The sequence below is a fragment of the Phodopus roborovskii genome, unplaced genomic scaffold (assembly GCF_943737965.1).
Source record: "Phodopus roborovskii unplaced genomic scaffold, PHOROB, whole genome shotgun sequence".
Classification (NCBI taxonomy): domain Eukaryota; kingdom Metazoa; phylum Chordata; class Mammalia; order Rodentia; family Cricetidae; genus Phodopus; species Phodopus roborovskii.
Window position 1 is genome coordinate 22,690,873 of NW_026126540.1, and position 22,363 is coordinate 22,713,235.

At 50.9% G+C, this 22,363-nt stretch overlaps 2 protein-coding genes across 6 annotated transcripts; both read right to left on the reverse strand.

Moving 5' to 3' along the window:
* Positions 1–737: 737 nt before the first annotated feature.
* Rusc1 (RUN and SH3 domain containing 1) lies at positions 738–9,203 on the reverse strand. Of its 2 annotated transcripts, XM_051198744.1 has the most exons (11): positions 8,989–9,203; positions 7,480–8,908; positions 6,838–7,248; positions 5,953–6,051; positions 5,758–5,834; positions 5,488–5,662; positions 5,311–5,416; positions 5,102–5,148; positions 3,983–4,538; positions 3,424–3,546; positions 738–1,393 (listed from the first exon to the last, which is right to left on the reverse strand). In XM_051198744.1, exons 2-11 carry the CDS (start codon positions 8,822–8,824, stop codon positions 1,225–1,227), a joined length of 3,108 nt encoding a protein of 1,035 aa, XP_051054701.1. In that variant the 5' UTR covers positions 8,825–8,908; positions 8,989–9,203; the 3' UTR covers positions 738–1,224. The 2 variants fall into 2 exon arrangements, with proteins under 2 accessions (XP_051054701.1, XP_051054702.1); XM_051198745.1 differs by lacking the exon at positions 6,838–7,248 and having other exon boundaries at positions 8,989–9,200.
* A 687-nt stretch (positions 9,204–9,890) lies between these two features.
* Positions 9,891–19,804, reverse strand: Fdps (farnesyl diphosphate synthase). Of its 4 annotated transcripts, none has more exons than XM_051198899.1 (10): positions 19,724–19,804; positions 18,597–18,759; positions 17,372–17,512; positions 12,235–12,315; positions 11,994–12,116; positions 11,636–11,724; positions 11,476–11,548; positions 10,872–10,949; positions 10,649–10,783; positions 9,891–10,146 (listed from the first exon to the last, which is right to left on the reverse strand). In XM_051198899.1, the coding sequence occupies exons 2-10, from the start codon at positions 18,735–18,737 to the stop codon at positions 9,946–9,948; spliced, it is 1,062 nt and encodes a 353-aa protein (XP_051054856.1). In that variant the 5' UTR covers positions 18,738–18,759; positions 19,724–19,804; the 3' UTR covers positions 9,891–9,945. The 4 variants fall into 4 exon arrangements, with proteins under 4 accessions (XP_051054856.1, XP_051054858.1, XP_051054855.1 ...); XM_051198901.1 differs by having other exon boundaries at positions 18,597–18,738; positions 19,724–19,779; XM_051198898.1 differs by lacking the exon at positions 19,724–19,804 and adding an exon at positions 18,837–19,030 and having other exon boundaries at positions 18,597–18,738.
* Positions 19,805–22,363: the final 2,559 nt, after the last annotated feature.

Here is a 22,363-nt window from a genome sequence, read left to right on the forward strand (position 1 = left end):
CATTCCTTTAGCACTCAGGAGGGAGGCAGAGGCATTTACATTATGGTTCATAACAAAATTATAGTCAAGTAGCAAAAAAGCAATAATTTTATGGTTGGGATTACCACACCGTGAGGAAATGTTTTTTGTTTTTTATTTCCTGGTTTCTCTGTATTGCTTTGGAACCTGTCCTGGAACTTGATCTGTAGACCAGACTAGCCTCAAACTCAAGAGATCCTCTGCCTCTGCCTCCTGAGTGATGGAATTGAAGGAGTGTGCCACCACCATGCATTTTTCTTTCTTTCTTTCTTTCTTTTTTTTTTTTTTTTTTTTTTTTTTTTTTTGAGAAACTATTAAAGGTCAAAGCATTAATGAAGGTTGAGAACCACTGTAACAGAGAAATAAAACACTCCCACAAAGTGATCCTTTACCCTGCATATGTGCCATGGCAGGAGTACTCCCTTCATTACACATGTTAAATGTATTTAAAAAAAAAAAAAAAACAAAAAACAGAACACTGCATCTGAGCCAGATGCACACGCCCTTAGTCCCAGCACTCAAGAGGCAGAGACAGGCAGATATCTCTGAGCTTGAGGCCAGCCAGGCCTATGTGGTAAGGTCCTGCCTCCCTAGCCCAAAAAATAAAAAATAAAATCCTGATATGCCAGGGAAGAAGTATCTATCTGTCTTGGTCCAATAAAAGGTATAACCTCTCTCACAGCTGTATCTATACTCTGAAACCCACAGGAACACATCTGTTCAACTCCCACATTTTATTGGGACAAGGAAGGAAGGAGGCAGACCAATGCCAGAGGCTCACCCACCAGGGGTGTCCAGGCTTCCCTCCAGCACTTAACACAGCAGGAGTAATCTTAAATACAGACAACAAGGGCTAAGGACAGACAGTCCTGTGGGCTTAGGGGCAGAGGCATGTACTATATCAGCACAGTCCACTTGGGTGAAGATAGAGGAGGGGCAGATGTTAATTTGCGGATGAGAAGGGCAATGTTCTCTTGTGCAGATGGAGGAGGATAAGGGAAGCCCTGTGGACAGAAAATCCTTTCTACATGTTTGCAAGAGCAGCTTCCACCTTCCAGTGCTGAGGGAAGAAGGAAAGTTTATTTTAAATGTCCACAGAAATGGATTTGGGGAGGAAGGTGTGTTTGCAGAAGGAACAATGCTTCTGTTCACATGAACAGCATTCATGAGCTATTCCATTCCCAGAAAAAGGAATCAGGCCCAGAGCTAGAGAACAAGGGAGGTGTAGCCCACTGGCACCAGTCCTTCCACGCCATCACGGCCACAGCGAAGCCAGTCTTCATCCACTGTGGCAATGACCTGAAGCACTTCCCCACGCTGAAAGCTCAACTGGTCAGGTCCTGCAGCAGTGTGGTCACAGAGAGCCCGGACTGCCCTGGGGGAAGTCAAAGAAAGGAAGGATGAAGGGACAAAGTACCCAGCCCTTCCCAGGCCACACTGTCCTGGGGCAGATGGCCCCTGCTGGTTCATCTAACACTCACTGATTTCAGAAGAGACTTGGGGCCACCCCCTGACATGTTGACTCCCTGGGGCCCAGGACTCCCTAAACACCAAACCTACTCTTGAAATGCTTTCCTGAAACTGCACTTCCCTCTGGTGTTTCAAATTACACATACGCAGATGCGGCCCTCCTAACACACCAGGCCCTCCGGATAGTGGGAAAGAACATGACACCACTTGGCTGTTCTTGGCAGTCTAGCATCTCACACATTCCATGCACTACCAAAGTTCATCTGGTTCATCTCCATACAGTTTCCCTTCAGCTGCACAACCATCACCCTGATTTGGACCTCTATCCTTTCTGGGGTGCTACATGTAATCATTTATCTCCAACAGTTTCTCTTGGTTTCCCCTCCCCTGTCTACATGCAGTCACAGGTCGTCCTGAAGCACAGCCAAGTCTATACCATTCCCAGGCTTTGGCCCCTTTGAAGGTTCCCAATACCTCAGAATGACCTCCTGGTCCATCCATCATGTCCACAGTTCTTCATTTCCTATACTTGAGCCTCCCTACCTTTGTGTCCCATTTCTCCTACCAGACACATGCCAGAACCATTACTGAAACATCTTTGAGCTCTAAGCCAGAGGACAGTATCCCAAAGGGTTCCAGCTCCCTTTTCTATTCCTAGCCACAGCTACCACCCAAACGTGCCTGATCTCATCTAATCTACTACGAGCCACACATCTCTATTGCACTATATGCTCCTTGAAAATGAGATAGAAACAAAATGCAGTATTTTTTGTTCTCTCCCTGGTTAATGCATGTCACAAAGAAGCACCTAGAGTACACTGAACAGATAAAAAATCAAAAGAGCTTAATTCAGACCACCCATGGTGGCACATGCCTCTAAGGCCAGCATTCAGGTCTCTCTGCATTCCAGCAACCAAAGCTCCATAGTAATACCCTGCCTTCAAAATCAGTGGGCTGAAAATATCTGGGCAGTGGTGGCAAACGTCTTTAATCCCAGCACTCTGGAGGTAGAGACAGGTGGATCTCTGTGAGTTTGAGGCCAGCCTGGTCTACAAAGCTACACAGAGAAACCCTGTCTCAAAAAACCAAAAGGAAAGAAATAGGGCCTCAAAGTAGATGTCTGAGCAAGGTGTGGTTCAGGACATGGTGGTGTACTCCATCAATCCTAGCACTTGAGAGGCTGAGACTTACTGAGTTCAAGGTCAGTTTAGGCTCCATAAACACACCTTGTATTAAAAAAAAAAAAAAAAAAAAAAAAAAAGCTGCCAGGTTTGTGACACACACACCTTTAACCTTTAATCCCAACCCGTAGAAGGCAGAGGCAGGCAGATAAGTAAGCCTGAGGCCAGACTGCTCTACAGAGCAAGTTCCAAGACAGTCAAGGCTACAACAGAGAACGTCTCAGGGAGGGGAAAAAAAAAAAAAAAGCCAACTATTGACTGCTAACTGCATATCTTTCTTTTTCCTTTTCTGGCTTTTTGAGATAGGATTTCTCTGTGCCGCAGACTAGGCTGGCTGCAAACTCACAGAGATCCTCCTGCCTCTGTCTCCCGAGTGTGCGCCAACACCACCCGGCTGTATATCTTTCTTTAATAATGCAAATGGATCTCTATGAGTTCAAGGCCAGCCTGGCCTACATAATGAGACTTTTTTTTCCATTTTGTTACTTTTTATGTGTTTTGCCTGTGTACATGTTCTGTTCAACACATTGGTGCAGTCCCACTACTGGCCTGGAACTCACCATTCTGCTGTGTCAAGCTCCCAGGTGCAGCCACCATGCCCAGCATCTTCTTTTCCCAGATAAAGAAGCTAAAGGCTCAAAGAAATTAGTGCCCTAGCAGTAAGGAGAGGGGAAGAAGCTATGCAAACTGCCTTTTACACGACCTGCCCATTGTGGAGACACAGAACACCAGGAAGTGCCCTCCCAGCCCTTACCTGTCACCCTGCACCCTGCTGGCTGGTGAGTCCACAAGCTCCTCAGGAGGAGTCTCAGGAGATGTCCCCCTCTTCACCAGAGCCCGCACACTCACTGTTGGGGGCAACCAACTGGATGGTCTCCTAGAGGGAAGGATTTGGTCACTGAAGCCAGTAACTCCAGAAAAAGAATCAAGAATTCCCCCCAACCGGCAGTGTGGGAACTGGTCAGAGCTGAAGGCAGAGTGGGCAGCTCTAACACCCATGGACCCCTCGGGGTCTACACAGGATTAGAGTCACTAGCTAAAGTCCCTAGGAGGCACTGAAGAACCACCTGCTGGATCAAGCTCTAGAAGGGGTCAGGGATTTCCGAAAGGAAATATTTTCAGCTCCAAGGGCCAAGAGGTGAAACCAGGAACTTTATGTAGCCACTAAATGTAACCATTTATGAATGTGACCATTAGAGCCCACAGCTATGAAAACCAACCGCCTATCTATTATCTCAAGGATCGTGACTAGCCAGTGAGCCCTGAAGGGACCAGAAGGTCAGAGAAGGGACAGTGTGCATGTGCTTCCCTACCTGGACTTGAAGGCTCCAGTCTCAGTTTCTGAGGAGCCCCCAGGCACCCCAAACAGCCGCCCCAACCACACGCTTCTTCCTGGTGTGGTTTGTTCTGTGGGTGGAGGTGTCTCCTGTGCACCCTCCGCTGTACTTCCATGTCGCCTGGGTCCCCAGCGGAGAAGAGGGAAGCCCTCAGTGCCGCCAGAGGTGTAGACTCGAGACGCTTGGGTCAGCTGATCCCACCAGCTGCCTGGTGGAGGGCGGGTTGCTGCCGCGGAGGCGGCAGAGTCTGTAGCAGCCTCTCCTGAAGTCCCTCGGAGACTCTGAGCTAAGCGGCCCCCCCACTGCAGCATGGCTTGCACAGTCTGCTGGAGGGCAGGAGGCGGGCCCGCCGGAGCAGGGGCCTGCTGCAGGCCTAGGGGCAGGTGATGGTGGTGCTCGAAAAGCAGGTCCAGGTGGAAGGTGAGCACCGACAGCGGTTGCAACAGAAGCAGCAGCTCTGTGGACAGGGATGGACAGCTACCACATGCCAGGGAGAAGAATCCAGTGGGCAGATATAGGAGGGACAGTAGGCCTGGAAAAGAGCAGCCAGCATCAGCCCCAGAGGACATCCTACACCAATCCCAGGGTCAACAAACATCTCCCAGACCTCACTCTGTGTGGGTCACAGGGACAGGCATGGGAAGGGAGGAACAGTTGGGCTATAGGTCTGATTGATAGTCCTCTACTAGAGTCCAGTTAGTGTGGTTAATGGAGAGACACCATAGGTTAAAAAGGGAAAAGACCAAGGGCCTGGGAGCACACGCAAAGATAGGAACCTCCCTTTCAGGACAGAGATGGAACCTCCCAGAGGGTGGGACCCAGAGAAGAAACGAAAGCTATTGAGGAAGCAAGAAGGGCAAGGGGTCTATTCCAGGTGCAGGGACAACAAACCGCCCTGGGCAAGGAAGCCAGGAGGACCTCAAGTAAAAAAAAAAAAAAAAAAAAAAAAAACAAAGGCCTGGGTCACCTGGGCCCTGATTCTCCTCCCCTCTTCCTCTGGTTGTATTTTCTGACATCAGAAAGAACCAGCAGGAAAGAGCCCATCCTCTTGCAACCTAATGACACCTCCCATGCCCTCCCACCTGGGCTTCTGACCTGCATCCTCCTGGAGGCTGGAAAACCACAGCTCCAACTGTTTGGTGCTGGAGGAAAACGGAAAGGAGGTAAATTCGGGGAAGAGGTGAGGATGAAGGATGATATTGGAGAAGGGAGGCCTCTGGAAACATGGGGTACCCACTACTACGTCCTATCCATGAGGTACTGGTGGTTCCAAGGCCAAAGAGCAATGGGAAATGTCCACTCACTTGAGGAGGCCCAAGATGAAAGCGTGGAAGCGGCTGCGGCTGCTACTGAGCGGGGCCAATCGGCTGACCTGGCTATACAGGGATCCCATCGAATGCGTGCAGGAACCTGAGGATAAGGTCCAGGGTCAGTCAGGTCCAGGCCCTGCTCCCATTGGATGCCACTCCCTCACAGCTCACCTGGCTTCACAGATGCCTCCACCACGCTCCAAGGGCTGCTCCTGCGCTGCCCAGTGATGAGGTCCTTCCGGAATGGCTTCAGTCCATCAGCCACCAGAGCATGGAGGGCCGGGCAGAGGGTGGTCAGCACCAGATGCCCCACATCCGGGCTCAGCCGGCTATCCCCCAACTGGGCCTGGGGTCAGCACAAAGCGAGCGGTCCAGAAGCATGGCTAGCCACAGCTTGCCAAGCGTTCGGGCGCCCTTTCACCTTCCTCAAAATAAACTCACCTTCTGAACCAAGTTCCGAGCAGCCCCAAAATGCGAGATAATTTTGTCCACTGAAGCACTGACAGCTATCAGGAGACCTGGGTGCAGATGGAAGGCACATCAAAGCCCCTGGTCAAGGGGTGGGGATGGTGGGGGAGCGGGAGGGGAGGGGCGGGGGCACAGATAGCTGAAGACCAGGCAGGAAGGGTGGAATACCTTTCTTTTGCTCCTGCAGCTGGCCAGTCCCACTCTGGGATTCTGCCATCCACAGCCGCGGGGCCCCGGGAGCACCGGCAAACGACCAGGAACTGCGCACTACGTAAGGGAATAAGGACGCAATGACGCTTTCTTACCAAGAGTTACAAGGAGGACTCGGTGGTTTGGGAGTCGGACGGGGGGGGGGGGGAGGGGAGGTAGAACACAACCTTGGGACGCAGAGCGGAGTGCACAGTCTTAGGCAAACCCCAGCCCTCGCCACCCCCACCTCGGTTCCCATTGCCCTTCCTCTCCGGGAAGTCGGGGAGGCACACCAACCAGCTGGGCCTTTAAGTAGGGAGATGACTGGGTGAGGAAATCGAGGGCTGCACCCACTCTGAGCACGTGGGAGCCTCGACCAATGGAAAGAGAGACAGACAGCCGGGAAAGGGTGGAGTGTCTTGGAGAACCCATGTAGTCACCTTGCACCTTGTCTGTGCAAGATTCCAGCTTCACCCTACTTGGGGGCGGGATTCGTGGGGGAGGTGTGGCTAGAACCTCCTGGGAGGGGACAGTGGGTCAGAACCACCGCAGCCCGAGAACTTCCCTAGTGGAGGAATTCCACAGAAGGTGTGACCCCAGGTCCCTAACAATGGACCCCTTAAGGTTAGCGGGAGACCGGGTAGAGCCGGCTGTTCAGAGAGGAGAGCAGTCATGCTCCTCACCCCCAGAACAAGGAGCAAGGCCAGCCTCCCCGGAACTAACGAGTCCGCTGGGAATCTGCCCAACTCCAAGGGCGAGATCTAGCCAGATACCCTAGAAAAAGGCTAAAACGCAGGCTGGCCCAGGACAGGAGGGGTGGCGGGCCGAGGCGCGGCCCGCGGGACTGGCCCAGGTCCGTCTTACGTTGCCTGGGTGGAGGCGGTGGCCTTCTGGTCCAGCGAGGGGCGGTCGGAGGACGTGGTGGTGTTGGCAGCGGGGGGGCGGGAACCTGGCGGGGTGGGGGCGCCGCGGCGGGGAAGGTGCTACTTCTGGGGAAGAGCGGAGATAGCAGCAGGGCCAGCTCGGGGCTGGCCAGGCAAGGCAAGGCCCCCCGCGTGGGAGGAGAATAGGCTCCCACTGGGGATAGGCGCACAGGCAGCAGATGCTCCTCTGGGGGACTCGCTGCCCCCAGCAGCTGCAATCGGGAATTGGGCCACCCGGTTAGAGGCGTCAAGAGCAGGGACCCGGGTGCACCCGCGCCCCCACCCTCCAACAGGGGGCGCCCGTCGGCCGAAAACCGGAAAACCGGGGGCCGAGGGAATAGCGGGGGACCGGCTGCAGGCGGGATTGGCGGGGCCAGGTGCAGAGGGGGAGGGCAGCAGGGCCAACAGCCAGGCAAGGAGGGGCGGGAGAAAGAGGAGCAAAGAGTTAGTCCCTTCACTCCAAGACCCACCCAGTTTCCCTTTCCCCGAGAGCGCCCTGGCCTTGGAGCAGGGAGGACACCGCAGAAGGAAGGGACGAGGGGCGGGCTCAGGACCCGCCCTCCTGCGGGTCTGTGCTTCTTACCCACGGCGTGTGCGCGCGGCTCCTCGGGTTCCCGCGCTGCGGGGGCCTCCTCGCCCACTGCGGGGCTGCCAGCCCTGCCCTCCTCCGGCAGCCCCTCGGCGATGGGCTGCAGCCCAAGTCGATTCTTCTTCCTCCGCGGAGGGACGGGAGGGGGAGGCGGTCGAGGCGGGACCAGAGCCCACCCAGCCGGAGGGTCCCTGGGCGGGACTGGCGGCGGCTGGGCTCGGCTTCGCGACCGGAGTTCCTTGAAGGTGGTGACTTCTCGGGGAGGTGCCAAAGAACCTCCCAGGGACCCAGTCGGCGGGAGCTCCGTGTCAGGCGAGAAGACTATGAGCCAGTCGCTGCGATCTTTCTTGGCCTGCGGCACAAGGGGCAGCCCCGGACCCCTCTTTCGCTTCTGGGCCAGCTCATGGAAGGACGTGATTGTCCGATGGGGCACCGGCTCCTGGCTGACGTCACCTCTCCATCCCCCATCAATTTTCCCTGCATCTATTTTCGAACCAGAATTGGTGTTCAAACAAGAAGCCAATTTCCCAGATTCCGTTTTCAAGCTCGAGCTTGTATTTTCATCGATTTTCCAACCAGAGTCACTGTTCTCGATGGTTTTCCATCCAGCCTCGGTTTTCTCCGTGTCAATTTTCCAAATGGGGTTAATTTTCCATCTGGGCTCTGCTTTCCCTGCGTCGATTTTCCCATCTTCGATCTCTGAGAGCTCAGAGGTAGCAAGATCCTGTTCCCCACTGTCTTCCTCTTCCTCCAAGCCTGGGGAAGGTAGATCCTGGCAGGTGGTCAGGGCGTTGCAGTTGGAGTCCAGGCCAGGTCCAGGTGGGGAAGATATTCCGGAGCAAGAATCAGGAGAGCAGCAGAAGCTGTCCGGAGAGCAGGTGCCAGGGCCCGCTGAAGCCAGAGGAGAGCCCAGCTCCAAGGGGAAGATGCTGGACTGAGGGTGGGCATCCTCATTACCAGGCAGGTCACGAGAGTAGACGGACACTGGGGACTCGTCAGGGCTAAGATCTGAGCAGGAGCTGAGAGAGGAGGAGCAACCCGGATCTGAAGGAGAGGCGGCCTCTTCCTCCTCCTGGGAAGGGTCCTGCTGATTTTCTATGCTGGGCCCGTGGTCCTGACAGCATCTGCAGGGCACAGCTGGACTGTTGGAGTTGGCATCCACCAGGGTTCCGCTGCAAGCCCCCCTGCTTTCCTTGCCCCCTGTGTCTCCAGGGGGAGGGGGTGTGCTCAGAGGCCCCTCTCGTAGTTCAGGACGGCGGGACAAGTGCAGGCCTAGGGAGACATGCTGAAGGTGGATGTGATTGAGGTTGCAGAGTAAAGCCCGCTGAGGGGACAGCATGGTGTTGAGGACGAAGGATGGCTTCCAGAGAACCAAGCAGATCCAGCCTCTCACATCCACCTACCTGGCAATTCAGATGCAGACCTAGAAGGCAAGGGTGGTTGAAACCCAGATACTGAGATTGCAGGCAAAGGCACTGGAGGTGACTGAGGACTAGAGCTGACCTGGGAAGGATCTGGATGCCTTGGGAGATATTTAAATGAGATTCAAATCACCACGAACAGGCCATTAGTTTCCACTGCAGTATTTGCTGGTGGAGTGGAACATAACCTCCAGGGAACGGAGAAAGGAGGGTCATCAGAGAATGCGGTTGAGCTATGATCTTCTTAGGGGTTTGGAGCTTGAAAAAGAGCAGGGCCTAGAGTATACCCCAATCCTTTCAAATCAGCACTGCCCTCCAGCCTACCCTCCTTCCCCACCCCCATCCCCCCACACTCCCACCCCGCGAGGAAGGAGACCCCGCCCGAAAGCTCTAGGCAGGTGAATGGTGGGGAACAAGGCGAAGGATTGGTTTGCTAACGAAGAAGAGAGGTCTGGGCTGGAGGAGGAGAAAGCATTCGGCTTGTCAGCTCTGCATCCGCCCCAGTCCCAGTCTAGCTCTAGCCTGCAGCCTGTGTGCCCTTACCCGCTCTCCATCTTCCAGCCACCACCCACCCCTTCCCCATTCAGTTTTACAGCTTCATTCCTGTACCTCCATCCACCCGTCCATCCATCAATCCACCCCCACAGACCGAGCCCTCCTCACCTGCGATCCTCCTGGAATCAACCCAGCCTTAGACTTGTCTGTCTGCATCCCCGCCCAGCGGGGAACAGGGCGAGGGACGCCAGCAAAACCCACTGTGGCTGCGCAGCCGCACCCCTTCACGCATGGGCGTGGCATAGCTCAGGCCCGCCCCCAACCCCCACGCAGCACTTGATGCTGTGTCTACGTCATCCATATAGAATGCTTCAGCTTAGGGTAAAGGCAAATGCTGATGCTAACCTGGCTTGCAAGTTGCTACCTCCCACCCCTCCATTCTAGACAACGCCAGATTCCTGATTGGCGAAAGCATAAAACACCACAGGATGTTGTACAATAATTTATTAAGATCCCTCCCCTCCAAGCCTTTGCAATCTCGAGATCACTTTTTCCGCTTGTAGATCTTTTTTGCTAATTCCAAGAATATGGCTGGGGGCAAGGGCGCAGAGTACTGTTCTATGAGGCTCTTGAGGCGGTTGTAACTGTCTTCCTCGTACTTCAAGAACACAGCCGGCAGATCCTGCGCTTCATACAGTGCTTTTACCTGGGCCACCTTGTCTGGATCCTTCTGCCCATAATTGTCCTGGAGACAGGAAAACGGCTTTACTTGGCTAGGTACAAAGGCCCTCACAATTCATTCACACATCCCAGAACACTGGAAAATCCATTTAGTCAACGTCTTTGTTTTAGACAGGACCTCAGAATGTAGGCCGCCTCAGATTTGAGTGCCACTTGCAGTTCTGCCTCCAACCTGTCTCTGGGGATCCAAGATATGAAGCATCTCCCCCACCCCCATCCCCGCCCCCGCCCCCACCCCCGCCCCACAACATACACACTCTAATGTTCAGGTATTGGTTCAGGATTCAGGGTTATATTTTCTCTGCTCTGTGGTTTCTCAGCCTTGGCACTGCAGTTATTGGGCAGTGTGTGTTGTCTGGCAAGACCTTCCAGAATCTTCCCTGGCTCTGCCTGCTAGCAGCACATGCACCAAACCGCAGAAGCTGTCAAATGTCTCCTGGACAGCAAAATCACATCTGACTCCCCTTAACAAAGGGACACAGCACTCCCAGCCCCCTCTTGGGCACCTCTAGGATCTGGCGCTGTTGAGGAGTGGCTCGCTGCAGACACTGAACCACCAGCCAGCTGCATTTGTTGTCCTGGATGTCAGTGCCAACCTTCCCGGTCACACTGGGGTCACCAAAGAGATCAAGGTAGTCGTCCTAGGCAGCAGCAGAAAAGGAGGGGTGAAGAGGCCCCCAGGCGGTGGGGAAAGGAAGCGCGTGCTCTGCTGCTGGCAGACCATCCTACCTGGATCTGAAAGAACTCGCCCATCTCCAGCAGGATCTTCATAGCATTGGCGTGTTCCTTCTCCCCATCAATGCCTGCCTGCAAGGAAACAGTGAGCAGCAGGACCCACAGGGCACCGTGCGCTTCCTAATACTTCCGGTGGGATTTGCTTACTACAGTCCGACCTCTAGTCCCTTTTCCTCCGTTAGGGCTCCCTGGGAGGCCAAACAAATGAGCCCACTCTAAAGGCCCTCGCCCCACCGTCCCCTGAGAGATGCAGCCATTACAGTTCCACTTCCAATTTTTTTTGGCCACCTCCAACTTCTTGCAAGATGAAAAGAAAACTTGGAGGAGGTCAGGATGGTCTGTGAACCCAGCTACTTCTGAGCCTAGCCTCTTGCCTCAGCTTCAATTTTCCTCTGCTCCTCCATTAGATACAGTACCTATATATAGGCCTCACCTCTGCTCATGCTCCAGTCTTATCTGAGCCCCCATCAGAGGGAATGAGTGGCTTGCTTGAGGCCACACAGCCATACTATGAATGTATAGGATTGTGCAAGTTATCTACTGTGCCTTCCTGTCCCAAAGCACACAAGAGAAAAAGGTGAAGGTGACACTGACTCACCATGTACATGGCAGCTGCGACAGGCAAGTAGAAAGAATAGAAAGCTGTCTTGTACTTGACAATAGATTTGTACCTGAGGGGGTCGGGGAAGATGCATTCATAAGGGCCAGGCCAATCCTGAGCCCCTCACCATGGAGACATGGTTACCACTGGCCCTCACCTCTTTTCAGTGTATCTATCAAGATCCACATGGCCCTGGGGTGCTGTGATGAGGTCGAGAGTCTGCCCGATCTCCGTTTGATAAGAACTCTATAGAGGAAGGTAACAGATGTCTTTAAACCAGGCTTTTTTGCAGGAATGGGACATGCTGGCATTCTGAGCCTCATGTCCTGAGCAGCTAACCACCAGGCAGTGAGGGAGCAGGAGAAAAAAACTCCTGCTCAAATCACGCAACAGCTTTGTTCACTGACTCTTCCTGCCATTCCACCCTTCCCAGGCAACCCTAGCAGAGCAGATGAGCATGGGCCACGGGGACAACAGCCTCTGGAGCCGCAGCCACAGCCCCAGCTGCAGCACACCTGTAGAAAGAGCTCCAGAAGGTTCAGGTAGTAGGGCTGCTCCCTGCAGTAGAACTTCAGTAGGCGGTAGATGCAGGCTTCCAGAAGCACGGCGTCATTGATGGCATCCAAGCCTATGCCTGGCTGTTAGGAACAGAGTGAAACAGGTTACCTCTGGCCAGGTCCAACCACCAGGACAGACACTCCAACCAGCTCCCTGCAGCCTGTCCACCATGCCATTCTACCTTCCAGTCTACATTACCTTCTGATACCAGCAGATCTGTCCGCGGCGAGTGAGGGAGGAGTCCATGATGTCATCCGACACAAGAAAGAACGCCTGGAGCTAGGAGGGAGAGTGAAGTAAGACTCCCAGAGCCCTGGAGGGGCCTTCTCACCCCGACAGCTGCTGCTCCAGGCATGGACTAGGAAGGATGGTGTGGGGACTCTGACGCGTTACAGGGCCTCCTCTGAGAAGCCACATGCTAATGGACTAAAACAGAACTCTTCCATATCTAATTTCCTCTAGGACATCCCCGGCAGCAGAAAGTAAGTAGGGCAAAACTTTTTGTTCTAGTAAGTGATTGCGTTGGCTAGTTTTAGGCCAATTTGAGATAAGCTATAGTCATTTGGGAAGAGTGAACGTCAACTGAAAGATGTCGTCAAAGTGCCCCGTGGGGGAAGACAGGCATTTTCACTGTGGGTGGTGCCACCCCTGGGCAGGTGGTGGCCCTGGGATGTATGAGCAGGCTAAGCCAGGCATGGTGGAACACACCTTTAATCCTGACACTCAGGAGACAGAGACCAGTTCAAGGCCAACCTGGTCTACAAAGCAACTTCCAGGACAGCCAGGGCTACACAGAGAAAGACTGTCTCAAAAAACAAAACAAGACGGAGAGAGAGAAAGCTCGAGACAGACAGACAGACAGACAGAAAACGGGCCAGTAAGCCATGAAGAACAAGCAGCATTCCTCCATGGCATCTGAATCACTTCCCACTCTGATGTCTCTCAGTGACAGACTGTTATCTGGAGGTGTAAAATAAAGCCTTTCCCCCTCCCTGAGTGGCTTCTGATCATGGTGGTTTATGACTTGAACAGAAATCGAAGACTGTGATTTTTATTTTTTTGGTTTTTGATTTTTTTGTTTGTTTGTTTGTTTGGTTTTGGTTTTTCAAGACAGAGTTTCTCGGTAGCTTTGGAGCCTGTCCTGGAACTAGAACTAGCTATGTAGACCAGGCTGGCCTCGAACTCACAGAGATCCACCTGCCTCCTGAGTGCTGGGCTTAAACGCCCAGGTGATTTTTATTTAAAAAAAAAAAAAATGGCTAGAGAGATGGCTCAGTGGCTGCTCTTGCAAGGACCCAGTTTTGGTTCCCAGCACCTACATGACTGCTCACAACCATCTGTACTCTGGTTCCTGGGGATCCACTGCCCTCTTCTGGCATCGGTAGGCACTGCACACACCTGGTACACATACACACAGGAAAAACACTCAAACATATAAAATGTTTTAATTATAAAAAATAAAATGCAGGGATGCAGCTGGGTGGTGGTGGCACATGCCTTTAATCCCAGCACTTGGAAGGCAGAGGCAGGTGGATCTCTGTGAGTCTGATCCCAGCTTGGTCTACAGAGTGAGTTCCAGGACAGCCAGGGCTACATGGAGAAACCTTGTCTGGAAGGGGGAGGAAATGAAATATTAGTTGAAAAGTTTTGTTTTTGTTTTTTAATCTATTGGGAAGCCACCTCTAAAACCCAGGGCAGATCATGCCAATCTTCCAACAGCTCCAGAGTTCCCACCCCTACCCTCTAGAGAGGAGAGGAAGGGATGGAGTGTCGGCAGGGTCTGAAGGGTCCCTCCTTTCCTCCTAAGCCCCTGAGAGTGAGTGACACTTCCAGTAACATACCAACAGCACCACCTTGGTGGTGTACTGCAGGCTAAACAGTAACATTTTTCTTTAGCGTCAAACCCCTTACGTGGCTGAGAAAGACCTTGAACTTCTTCCTCTACCCCCACGTCCCTGGTGCTAAGACCACATGTGCCTGCCATCAAGCCCGCTTTTCTGCTCCGCTGGGGACTGAACGAACGCAGGACTTCGTGCACACGAGGCAGCGAGCGCTCTGCCAACCCGGCCACCCCCGGCCTTTAAATACTCTTTACTCTTAGCCAAGGGCTCACTTAAAGTACAGGGTGTACTGTCCCTCTAGATGTCCCCAGAGCCCAGCACTGACCTCAGAGTGGTGCCTCCCAAGAGCTCTCTGTTAAGGATATGGAAGAGACTACTCAATGCCCATGATGCTTTTGGTTTTTGATTCCTTGAGACAGAGCTTCACTATGCAAGCCAGGGTGGTCTCTATCTCAGAGCTCAACTAACCTCAATACTGAACTCACAGGAGTGTATGCTAACACCAACTTTCTGATGGTGGAGGAGGAGGCTCTGTCCAGAGGAGTCTCCAGCAACAATGCCACCGTCAACTCCTAAAAGCCACCACCTTTTGAACTTCCTTATGAAAGTGTTCCCAAGTGTGTGTCTGCCAACCTTGTACAGGTCAGGCACATTTGGTGACCATTCTGCGCACAGAAGCTTCTGCACCTCTTAATAAATAAATGCTTGTTCACACACACACACACACACAAAAAAAAAAAAAAAAAAAAAAAAAAAAACACCAACTTCATTCTGTCAGAATACATGGCAATTTTGGTTATTGGGTTATTTGGTTTTGTTGTATTGTGAAGTGCTGAGGATGGAACCCAGGGCTTCACATGCGGTAGGATAGTGTTTACCACTATTTTTAACCTGCCCTCCCCACCCCAAAGTGATACACTTTTTTGTTACTATTTTTAACACACTTTTCCCTGTGATTATCATGTGTGGGGCACATGTATGCTGCAGCACACATGTAACTATCAGAAGAGGACATCAAAGGGTTGGTCTTCTCTTTCCATCTATACATGGGGTTTGGGATGGAACGCACTACACTGGGCTTATTCAGTAAGTGCCATTACACACTGAACTGTGTTACCAGCCCTCCCCTGTTAGCGGCAGGGGTATATCTGAGTGTGGGCACATCATGCAGCAGGGCTCAGAAGACACTTTTGGGAGTTGCTTACTTTCTTCTTTTATGGGTCTTAGGGGTCTTCAGCCACCCTTAATGAGCCACCCTGATATCCCCATCATTTTCAGTAGAAGTCTGGTAGTGGCTGAGAGGTAGTGGTGGCGCATGCCTTTAGTCCCAGCACTTGCAAGGCAGAAGCAGGCAGATCTCTGCGTTTGAGGTCACCTGGTCTACAGAGTGAGTTCTAGGACAATCATGGCTACAGAGAAACCCTGTCTCAAACAAACAAACAAAAAACCAACCAGAAGTCTATTACTACATTATTGAAACACCACCAAATTGGCCTACTTACTAGACCATAATTCAATACACGAGCCAGGCATGGTGGCATGCACCTATAATCCCAGCTCCTGGAAAGAAAGCTGAAGCAGTATGAAGCTAGCTTGAGCTACACAGTGAAACCCTGCCTCAAAAAACTGAAAGCAAAGGGCTGGGGATGGAGTTGAGAGATGAGTGTGTGCTTAGCACAGACAAGGCCCTGGACTTCATCAACAACTCTGAATCTCTTACCCACCTGGGAAAAAGGAAACAGAAACAAGCCATAGATATTCATGAGCAAGAAAGCTAACCACATAAAACAAAGGACGTGGGGATTGAGGCAGATCAGAGCTATCCATGGGGTTAAGTACCCTACCTCAGGGATGCAGCCTTCACTCGGCTCCAGTAAATCATTTCTACAAGTGAATATATCAAAATCTGGGTTGTTGTATGCATGCAGTGTGTACGTTTGCAAGTATGCACGTGTTGTGGTATGTACATCTTATGTATATTTGTGAACATATTACACGTGTATTTGTATAAGTTTGTGCATATGTGTTTATGTACGGTGTGGATATGCTTATACAAATGTGGAGGTCAGAAGTCAACATTGGGTATCTTCCTCACTTTTTAAATTTATATATATACATATATACATAAACACATTTTGTTTTTGTAATTATCTTTATGTGTTTTTTCACACATTTGATAAAAATATTAAAGTGAGGAAAATAAATTTGTTGAACATACTTGCAGTGGCCATGCTAATATTCTCTGTATTGTACCAAATTTAGTATATGATATGTGCTGCCAATGCAAGGCCTATTTTATTCATATGAGTGTTTTGTCTGCATGTATGTCTAAGTATCACATCCATGTCTGGTGCCCACAAAAGCCATAAGAGTGTCAGATCCCTAGGTCTGGATCCCTAGACAGTTGTGAGGCACCACATCAGTACTTCTCTAAGAGCAGTCAGTGCTCCTAACCCTGACCCATCTCTCCAGCCCCTCTACTACACTCTTTAAGACAGGGTCTATCACTGAAAATGTGCTAGACTAGCCAGCCAACTCCCTCCAGGGATCTGCATAGCTCTGTGCACCCCTGCAACAGTATTGCAACTGTACACAGCTATAGATGGGTAGTGAGGAACTGAACTCAGGTGGTCATGCTTGCCCAGCAGGCCCTTTAATGACAAACCCACTGCTCCGACTCCCAGAAATCTGGTTTGTATATGTGTGTGTCTGTGTTGCATATGTCTGTACTGTGCACATACATGGAGGCAACCAGGTATCTATCTCCATATTCTCCACCTTATTATCATTATCATTTGAGGTGAACCCTCCATCACGGAGACTGAAACTCACTGACTTGCTAGACTAGCGTGCTTCTAGTTCTGGGGACCTGCCTGACTCTGCACCCCAGCACTAACATTGCAGAGTGTGCCATCACATCTGACTTGTGTGTGCATCTAATATATGGTGTGGGCATGAGCATGTGGAAGATATCAGGTGTCCTGCCCATCACTTCAACCTTTTTCTTTGAAACAGCCTAGAAAGCCCAGCCAGCCTCCTGTCTCTGCCTGCCATGGCACCGGGATTATGTGTTCACAGCCACAGTTGGTCTTTTCCTGTGGGTGCTGGGATGCAACAAAATGAGTCTTCTGCTTGTACAGCAAACTCTCTTACCAGCCAAGCCATGTCACCAGCCTTAACTGCCCCCTCACCCCAGGACAGGGTTTTTCAGTGTAGCCTTGGCTGTTCTGGAACTCCCTCTGTAGATCAGGCTGGCCTGGAACTCAGAGATCTGCATGCCCCTGTCTCTGGAGTGCTGGGATTTAAAGTGTGTACTAGCACACCCAGGGTGGTTCAATTTAAACATTTCTGAAACTTCTCAGTGCCCATCCATCAGTGCCTGAAGTGATTCACATTGCCTAAATTTGACTGTAGCACATAAGAGACACAGAAACATAAATATAAGCAAGAAACCCCCAACTCTGGGAAGCCTCTGCCTCTCTCCACCTTCTTACCAGTTCTACACACCAGCCCACAGTCAGGGCCCGCTGAAGATTCTCAGCATCCTGTTTCCTCGGCTCCACCAGCTCCCGGAATGCTTGCAGCACAGTCAAACCCCGATTGTACTTGCCTCCCACAACATTGTACTCTAGGACCTGAGGGAGGTAGGAGGAGAGTACATCATGGCCACACATAAGAGATTTTTCCTTCCCTTCTCCCTTTCTTATTCCCAACACTCCCTTGGAGACCCCTCAATTACTCCCCTCTTCATTTCTTCTCCAAGGTCCAATGGGGCACAAGACACCATTCCCAAGTACTTGCTCCAATGCATGCTCAAGTCTCCACCCAAGCCCAGATTCAGAGCACCTACACACACACCTGGGTTGAAAACAAGGCCCCTGGTAGGGAGGGGTGGCTAATTCCTACAATCTCAATACTCAGAAGGTGGATGCAGGCAGGCTGTATGTGTTTCAGGCTGGCCTCAAGATACATGAGTTCCAGCCAGCCTTGGTTATGGAAACACAAATACACAACAACCAAAATGGCATCTATATTAGGCTAAAGTTGTCCAGAGGAGAGCACAGAGGAGAGAGCAAGGTTCAGAGTTGTTTCTGATCCTCCAATGGCAAGTCCTCTACTGGGGCCTTTCACCGTACCTTCTGCCAAGCAGCAGAGCTAACTAAAGAGACATCTCTTTAATCCCTACACAGTACAAAGAAAACACCCCTCCTTAGTTTTACCCTCAGAGATGGGACAGAATCCCAGATCCTCTGGCAATAAATACAACACCCAGGAGGCTGAGGTAAGGTGTGAGTCTGTGAGTCTGAGGGCCAGCAGGCTCAAAATGAAACCGCCTTAAGAAAATAAACAAACAGGAAAGAATAAAGAAGGCAAACAGACAACTCAAGGACAACAGCAATCGCTCCTTCCCTAAACACCGATGATAGTAACTTTCCTCAGGCCTCAGGACAACAGCCTCTTAAGTACTGTATAAACTAAGACTCTATCTAATTTCAGGGCATAAAGTAAAAACTTCACTAGGTCCAAGGTTCTACTCCTTTGCAAAGCTGTTTGGATGGTCCACCTTCTGCAGAGCCAAAAGTCGGGGAGGTAGATTGAAGTATACCAGGGATCCATTTACTCTTTGAGAGACTCAGGCAAAACCTGTAACTTCCACTCTGACCAAACGCCATGCAAGATCCACACCTCTACTGTCTTCTTCAATCCTGAATCCCTCACCTCCTTGAGCCGGGTAATGGCATCGCCAGTCTCTGGGTGGTCTAGCCCGTCCTCAGTCAACACCTTCATGATCTGGGAGAAGTGCTGGATGAAATCCTGCTTTTCTTGGTTACAAGCTTCCAATTTCTGGTTCCCATTCATTCTGAGAGACGAGCAAAATACTCTAAGGGAAAAATACACAAATGAGAGGTCTACTCTGGCACTTCCCTCCCCAAAGCCCCAAACCCCATCCACACTCACCGAGGCTGCTCTGTCCACACTTTGCACCACCAGCGGGCACTGTGCCAGGCCCCCAGGACTGGACACCCATATGCCAGGGAGGGTCGTTGTAGGGAACCAAGCCACCTCTCCCGGGGTGCCCAGCAGGGGGCCGGCAACAGGAAGACCCCTGCAGATCTCAGCAAGCGGGACAGGGACATCCTGAGTGGGCATGGGGGCAGGGGCACCAAGCACTCCCTGCAGGAGCAAGCACCGAAGGCAGATGCTTGGTAGCAGTTACCTGATACCCCCAAACCAAGCTTTTTACCTCCTGCATCAAAATGCCCTACCCTGTTGCAGCTTGAATTCAAGAATTACAGAAAGGAAATAAAAATGTGTTGGGGTGACTGAGATCCAACGAATCTTCACTTAAGCCGAAATGACTAAAAACTGAACGTTTTCTACTTCCAAGGCTCCATTCACAAGGCTGGGGAGACGGTACCGAGAATTAGGGGATCAGAATCATACTATAAATGGAGAAGCCAAACTGAAGTTCTGGGGGTAGTTAGATAGTTAGAGGTCCGCGTGCAGGGGAAGGAGGTGGAGGCTCAAGGTCTGAGCTACGCCAAAGGATAGGACTGCAACCGATGGTGCTGAGGGCGTGTGATCTGGAACACCGGCCCTGGTACTAAAAGCTGCCGGCCTCGGAACAACAGGTGGGCGTGTGAGGGCTCTGCAGGAGTAAACCCGCGCAAATCCAGGACTTAAGGAGCATACCAGCGCAGAGTTTAGAAACTGTGCTGCTCAGTCGAGTCCTCGGACCCCGAGGCCGGGAACTCCTACAATAGGCTGGCCCTTCGGCGCCTCAAAGCTTCACCAGATCTGAGGCACAAGCACGCCTCAGATCCAGCCCCAACAAAAGCTCTCACCTGTTTTCAACGCGAATTCTCCTGGTGTCCAAGATCTTTGCGGCTTACACCTATCTAAAAGCGGAGCGCGCTACACGCTCAGCACTCTGGGGCTTGTAGTTCCCAGTGTCTGGGCTCAATAGATTGAAACTATGTATAACACTATGACTCCCAGCATGCCGAGGACCAGACCACGGAAAACGCAGGCGTGTGCAGCTGGGTAGACGCAGCCGAGTTCGTTGATTGGCTGGATGACCTCGTGTGAGCATGGGCCTTGTGACGACTGACCAATGAAAGGGCGGCGCGCGGACCATCAGCCCACTGAGATGTGGGCGGTGTTAGGCGACAATACACCCAGATCTGGGAACCAGGCCAAGTGGTACCTGGTCCTCCCTCTTTCCAGTCCGTCTGGTTCACATTAAGACCCCGGAATAACTAGTCTTACAGCTTCCTATTTCCAACGCAGGCAAATAATTTCTTATATCTTACATCTTAGATTCTAACTGGGTGTGGCAGCTCATTTTTCCAGCTCTTAGGAGGGTGAAAATTCGAACAGTTTTGGATTATACAGTGAGTTTTACACTACTCTGAAGACTATATGACTGTGTGTGAAAAAAACAGAAACGCTTCATCCTAGGGCTGGAGGTGGCTCAGCGGTTAAAAGCACCAACTGCTCTTTCACAGAACCCGGGTTCAACTCCCAGTACTTACATGGCGGCTCAGAACTGTCTGTAACCTCAGTTCCAGCAGATCAGAGGCCCACACACAGGCAAGAACACCGATGAACATGACATATAAATGAACTAAAAAGACAAGCAAAAACAACCCGGTTCCCTTGAGGCAAAAAAAAGATAGTAAGACCTTAAAACAGAAGTTTGAACTGTGGCCCGGGGTTCTTTGTACTCCCTCCCAAACCATTCCAACCAGGAAAGTCAGAGACCTAACACTAAAGAATTAATGGATTTGTCATTGTAGTGTTAGAAATAAGACAGGGTCCCTAAGAAAGAGGACACTACCACTCCCAAATGAAGGGCAGTTGGTTGAAGTGTCTGGACAAGACAAACTTTATTCTAGTATGATAGTGGCCCCCACCCCCATGCCCGGGAGAGGTGTTTGGATCTCACAGTCTTAATTCAGTTGGCTAGTCTTTAAAGAACTGATGCACCGGAAATGAAGGATGAAGGGGAAAGAGGTCACTGTTCCTGGCCATCAAATTCCTGAATCACATGTTCCTACATAAACAAAGGACAATTATTTTGTTTCTTTCTTTTTTTTTTTTTTTGGAGGAGGTTAAAAAGATTTTAAATCCTTGTCCTACAAGCACATTTTATAGGATTTGATAGAAAAGGCATGTTTAAAATTTCTAACTAAGAAAACTAATAGGTTTTCTGTACCCCACTAATAAGTTTCTCTGCCAATGCAGTAAGTCAAATCAACACAGGTTTATTCTGAACAAAGCAACTCCCAAGTGAATCCTCCAGCCCCAAGAGATCAAGGCTGGAGAAGGCACAGGAGAAATCACATGTCTGAACTGTAGCAATGAGTTTAAATACCCTGCAGGTGAGGGGTGATGACATGCCCTCCATAAGCTGGGCTTGTGCCCAAGTATGGTATGCTTTAGGTGCAGTCTTGAGGTGCTTGCAACTTCAGAAGAGGAGCCCAGCAGCCACCAAGAATGTGGAACTGGGCTTTTTGGCCGCTCTTTGTTAGAGATTCTCTGAGGGAGAGAGAAAAATGGAGCTTTCCAATCGAGCTAGAAGTTCCAGAAAAACAAATTCAAGTCACCATACAGAGTTATCTATTTTTTCTGCTACTATACCACATCGAACTGGAAGGTAGAATAGGAGGAATTCTACAAGAAACAAACAAACAAAAACAAAACAAAAAACAGAAAAATATGAGATGAAAACAGCTGTTCCAGGCATGCTTAAAAAGAGACAATCCACAAGAAAGCTGGTGAACCGGGTTGGTGGTGCATGTCTTTAATCCCAGCACTTGGGAGGCAGAAGCAGGTGGATCTCTGTGAGTTCGAGGCCAGCCGGTTCTACAGAGCAAGTCAGGACAAGTTCCAAAGAGAAACCCTGTCTCGAAAAGAAAGTTAGTGAAAAGTTTTTGCACCTCCTTAAGCTTCTCTGATGACTCAGCAATCCAAATCAGACCAAATAACCAAATTAGAAAAAGCCTACATTTATAACACTCAGGGATGATTTTCCAGCCCCACCCCCACCCTCGCCAAGAGAGGAGATGGAAAAGGGAATAATGTAAATACCCTGTGGGAGTAGTCTTGAGCATCTCTGGGGGAGGGGTCAGCATTTGGTGGGTTTTCTGAGATGAGGCTGGGTTTGGAGAGACGGAGATGGGGGAGAGACCTTCCATAATACGTCATAATTATATATAAGTGGAGGGAAAGAGAAGCGGGGGGACTCAATCAAATTAGAAACCTGGCCACAAGAGGCTCTGATGCTAGGAAAGGGCATGAACCTGAGTTCACACAAAAAGCAATCTTTGATTCTAGTTTTCCCCTCCTCTTCCACATGGGCTTTCTACCCCAATATCACAGCGCCATGGAGCTGTCCAGGGCCATTCACATCATGGCACCTCTGCTGACAATTCTTCTGTCTTAGTCTTCTGAGAGTACCAGCGTGAACCACCACCAGGCCA

Bases quoted from the DNA above. Each gene is read 5' to 3' on its own strand.
- Rusc1 (XM_051198744.1), bottom strand. From the start codon at position 8,824: ATGCTGTCCCCTCAGCGGGCTTTACTCTGCAACCTCAATCACATCCAC. The intron at 5,663-5,757 runs GTGAGTTTATTT...TGCTGACCCCAG, and splicing joins CTCGGAACTTGGTTCAGAAG to GCCCAGTTGGGGGATAGCCG. The intron at 3,547-3,982 runs GTAGGGAAGCAC...CCTTCCCTCTAG, and splicing joins ACTGGAGCCTTCAAGTCCAG to GAGACCATCCAGTTGGTTGC.
- Fdps (XM_051198897.1), bottom strand. From the start codon at position 19,015: ATGTCCCTGTCCCGCTTGCTGAGATCTGCAGGGGTCTTCCTGTTGCCG. The intron at 12,316-17,371 runs GTAAGAAGGTGG...TCTCCCTCCTAG, and splicing joins TGGGCTGGTGTGTAGAACTG to CTCCAGGCGTTCTTTCTTGT. The intron at 12,117-12,234 runs GTAATGTAGACT...TGTTCCTAACAG, and splicing joins AGATCTGCTGGTATCAGAAG to CCAGGCATAGGCTTGGATGC.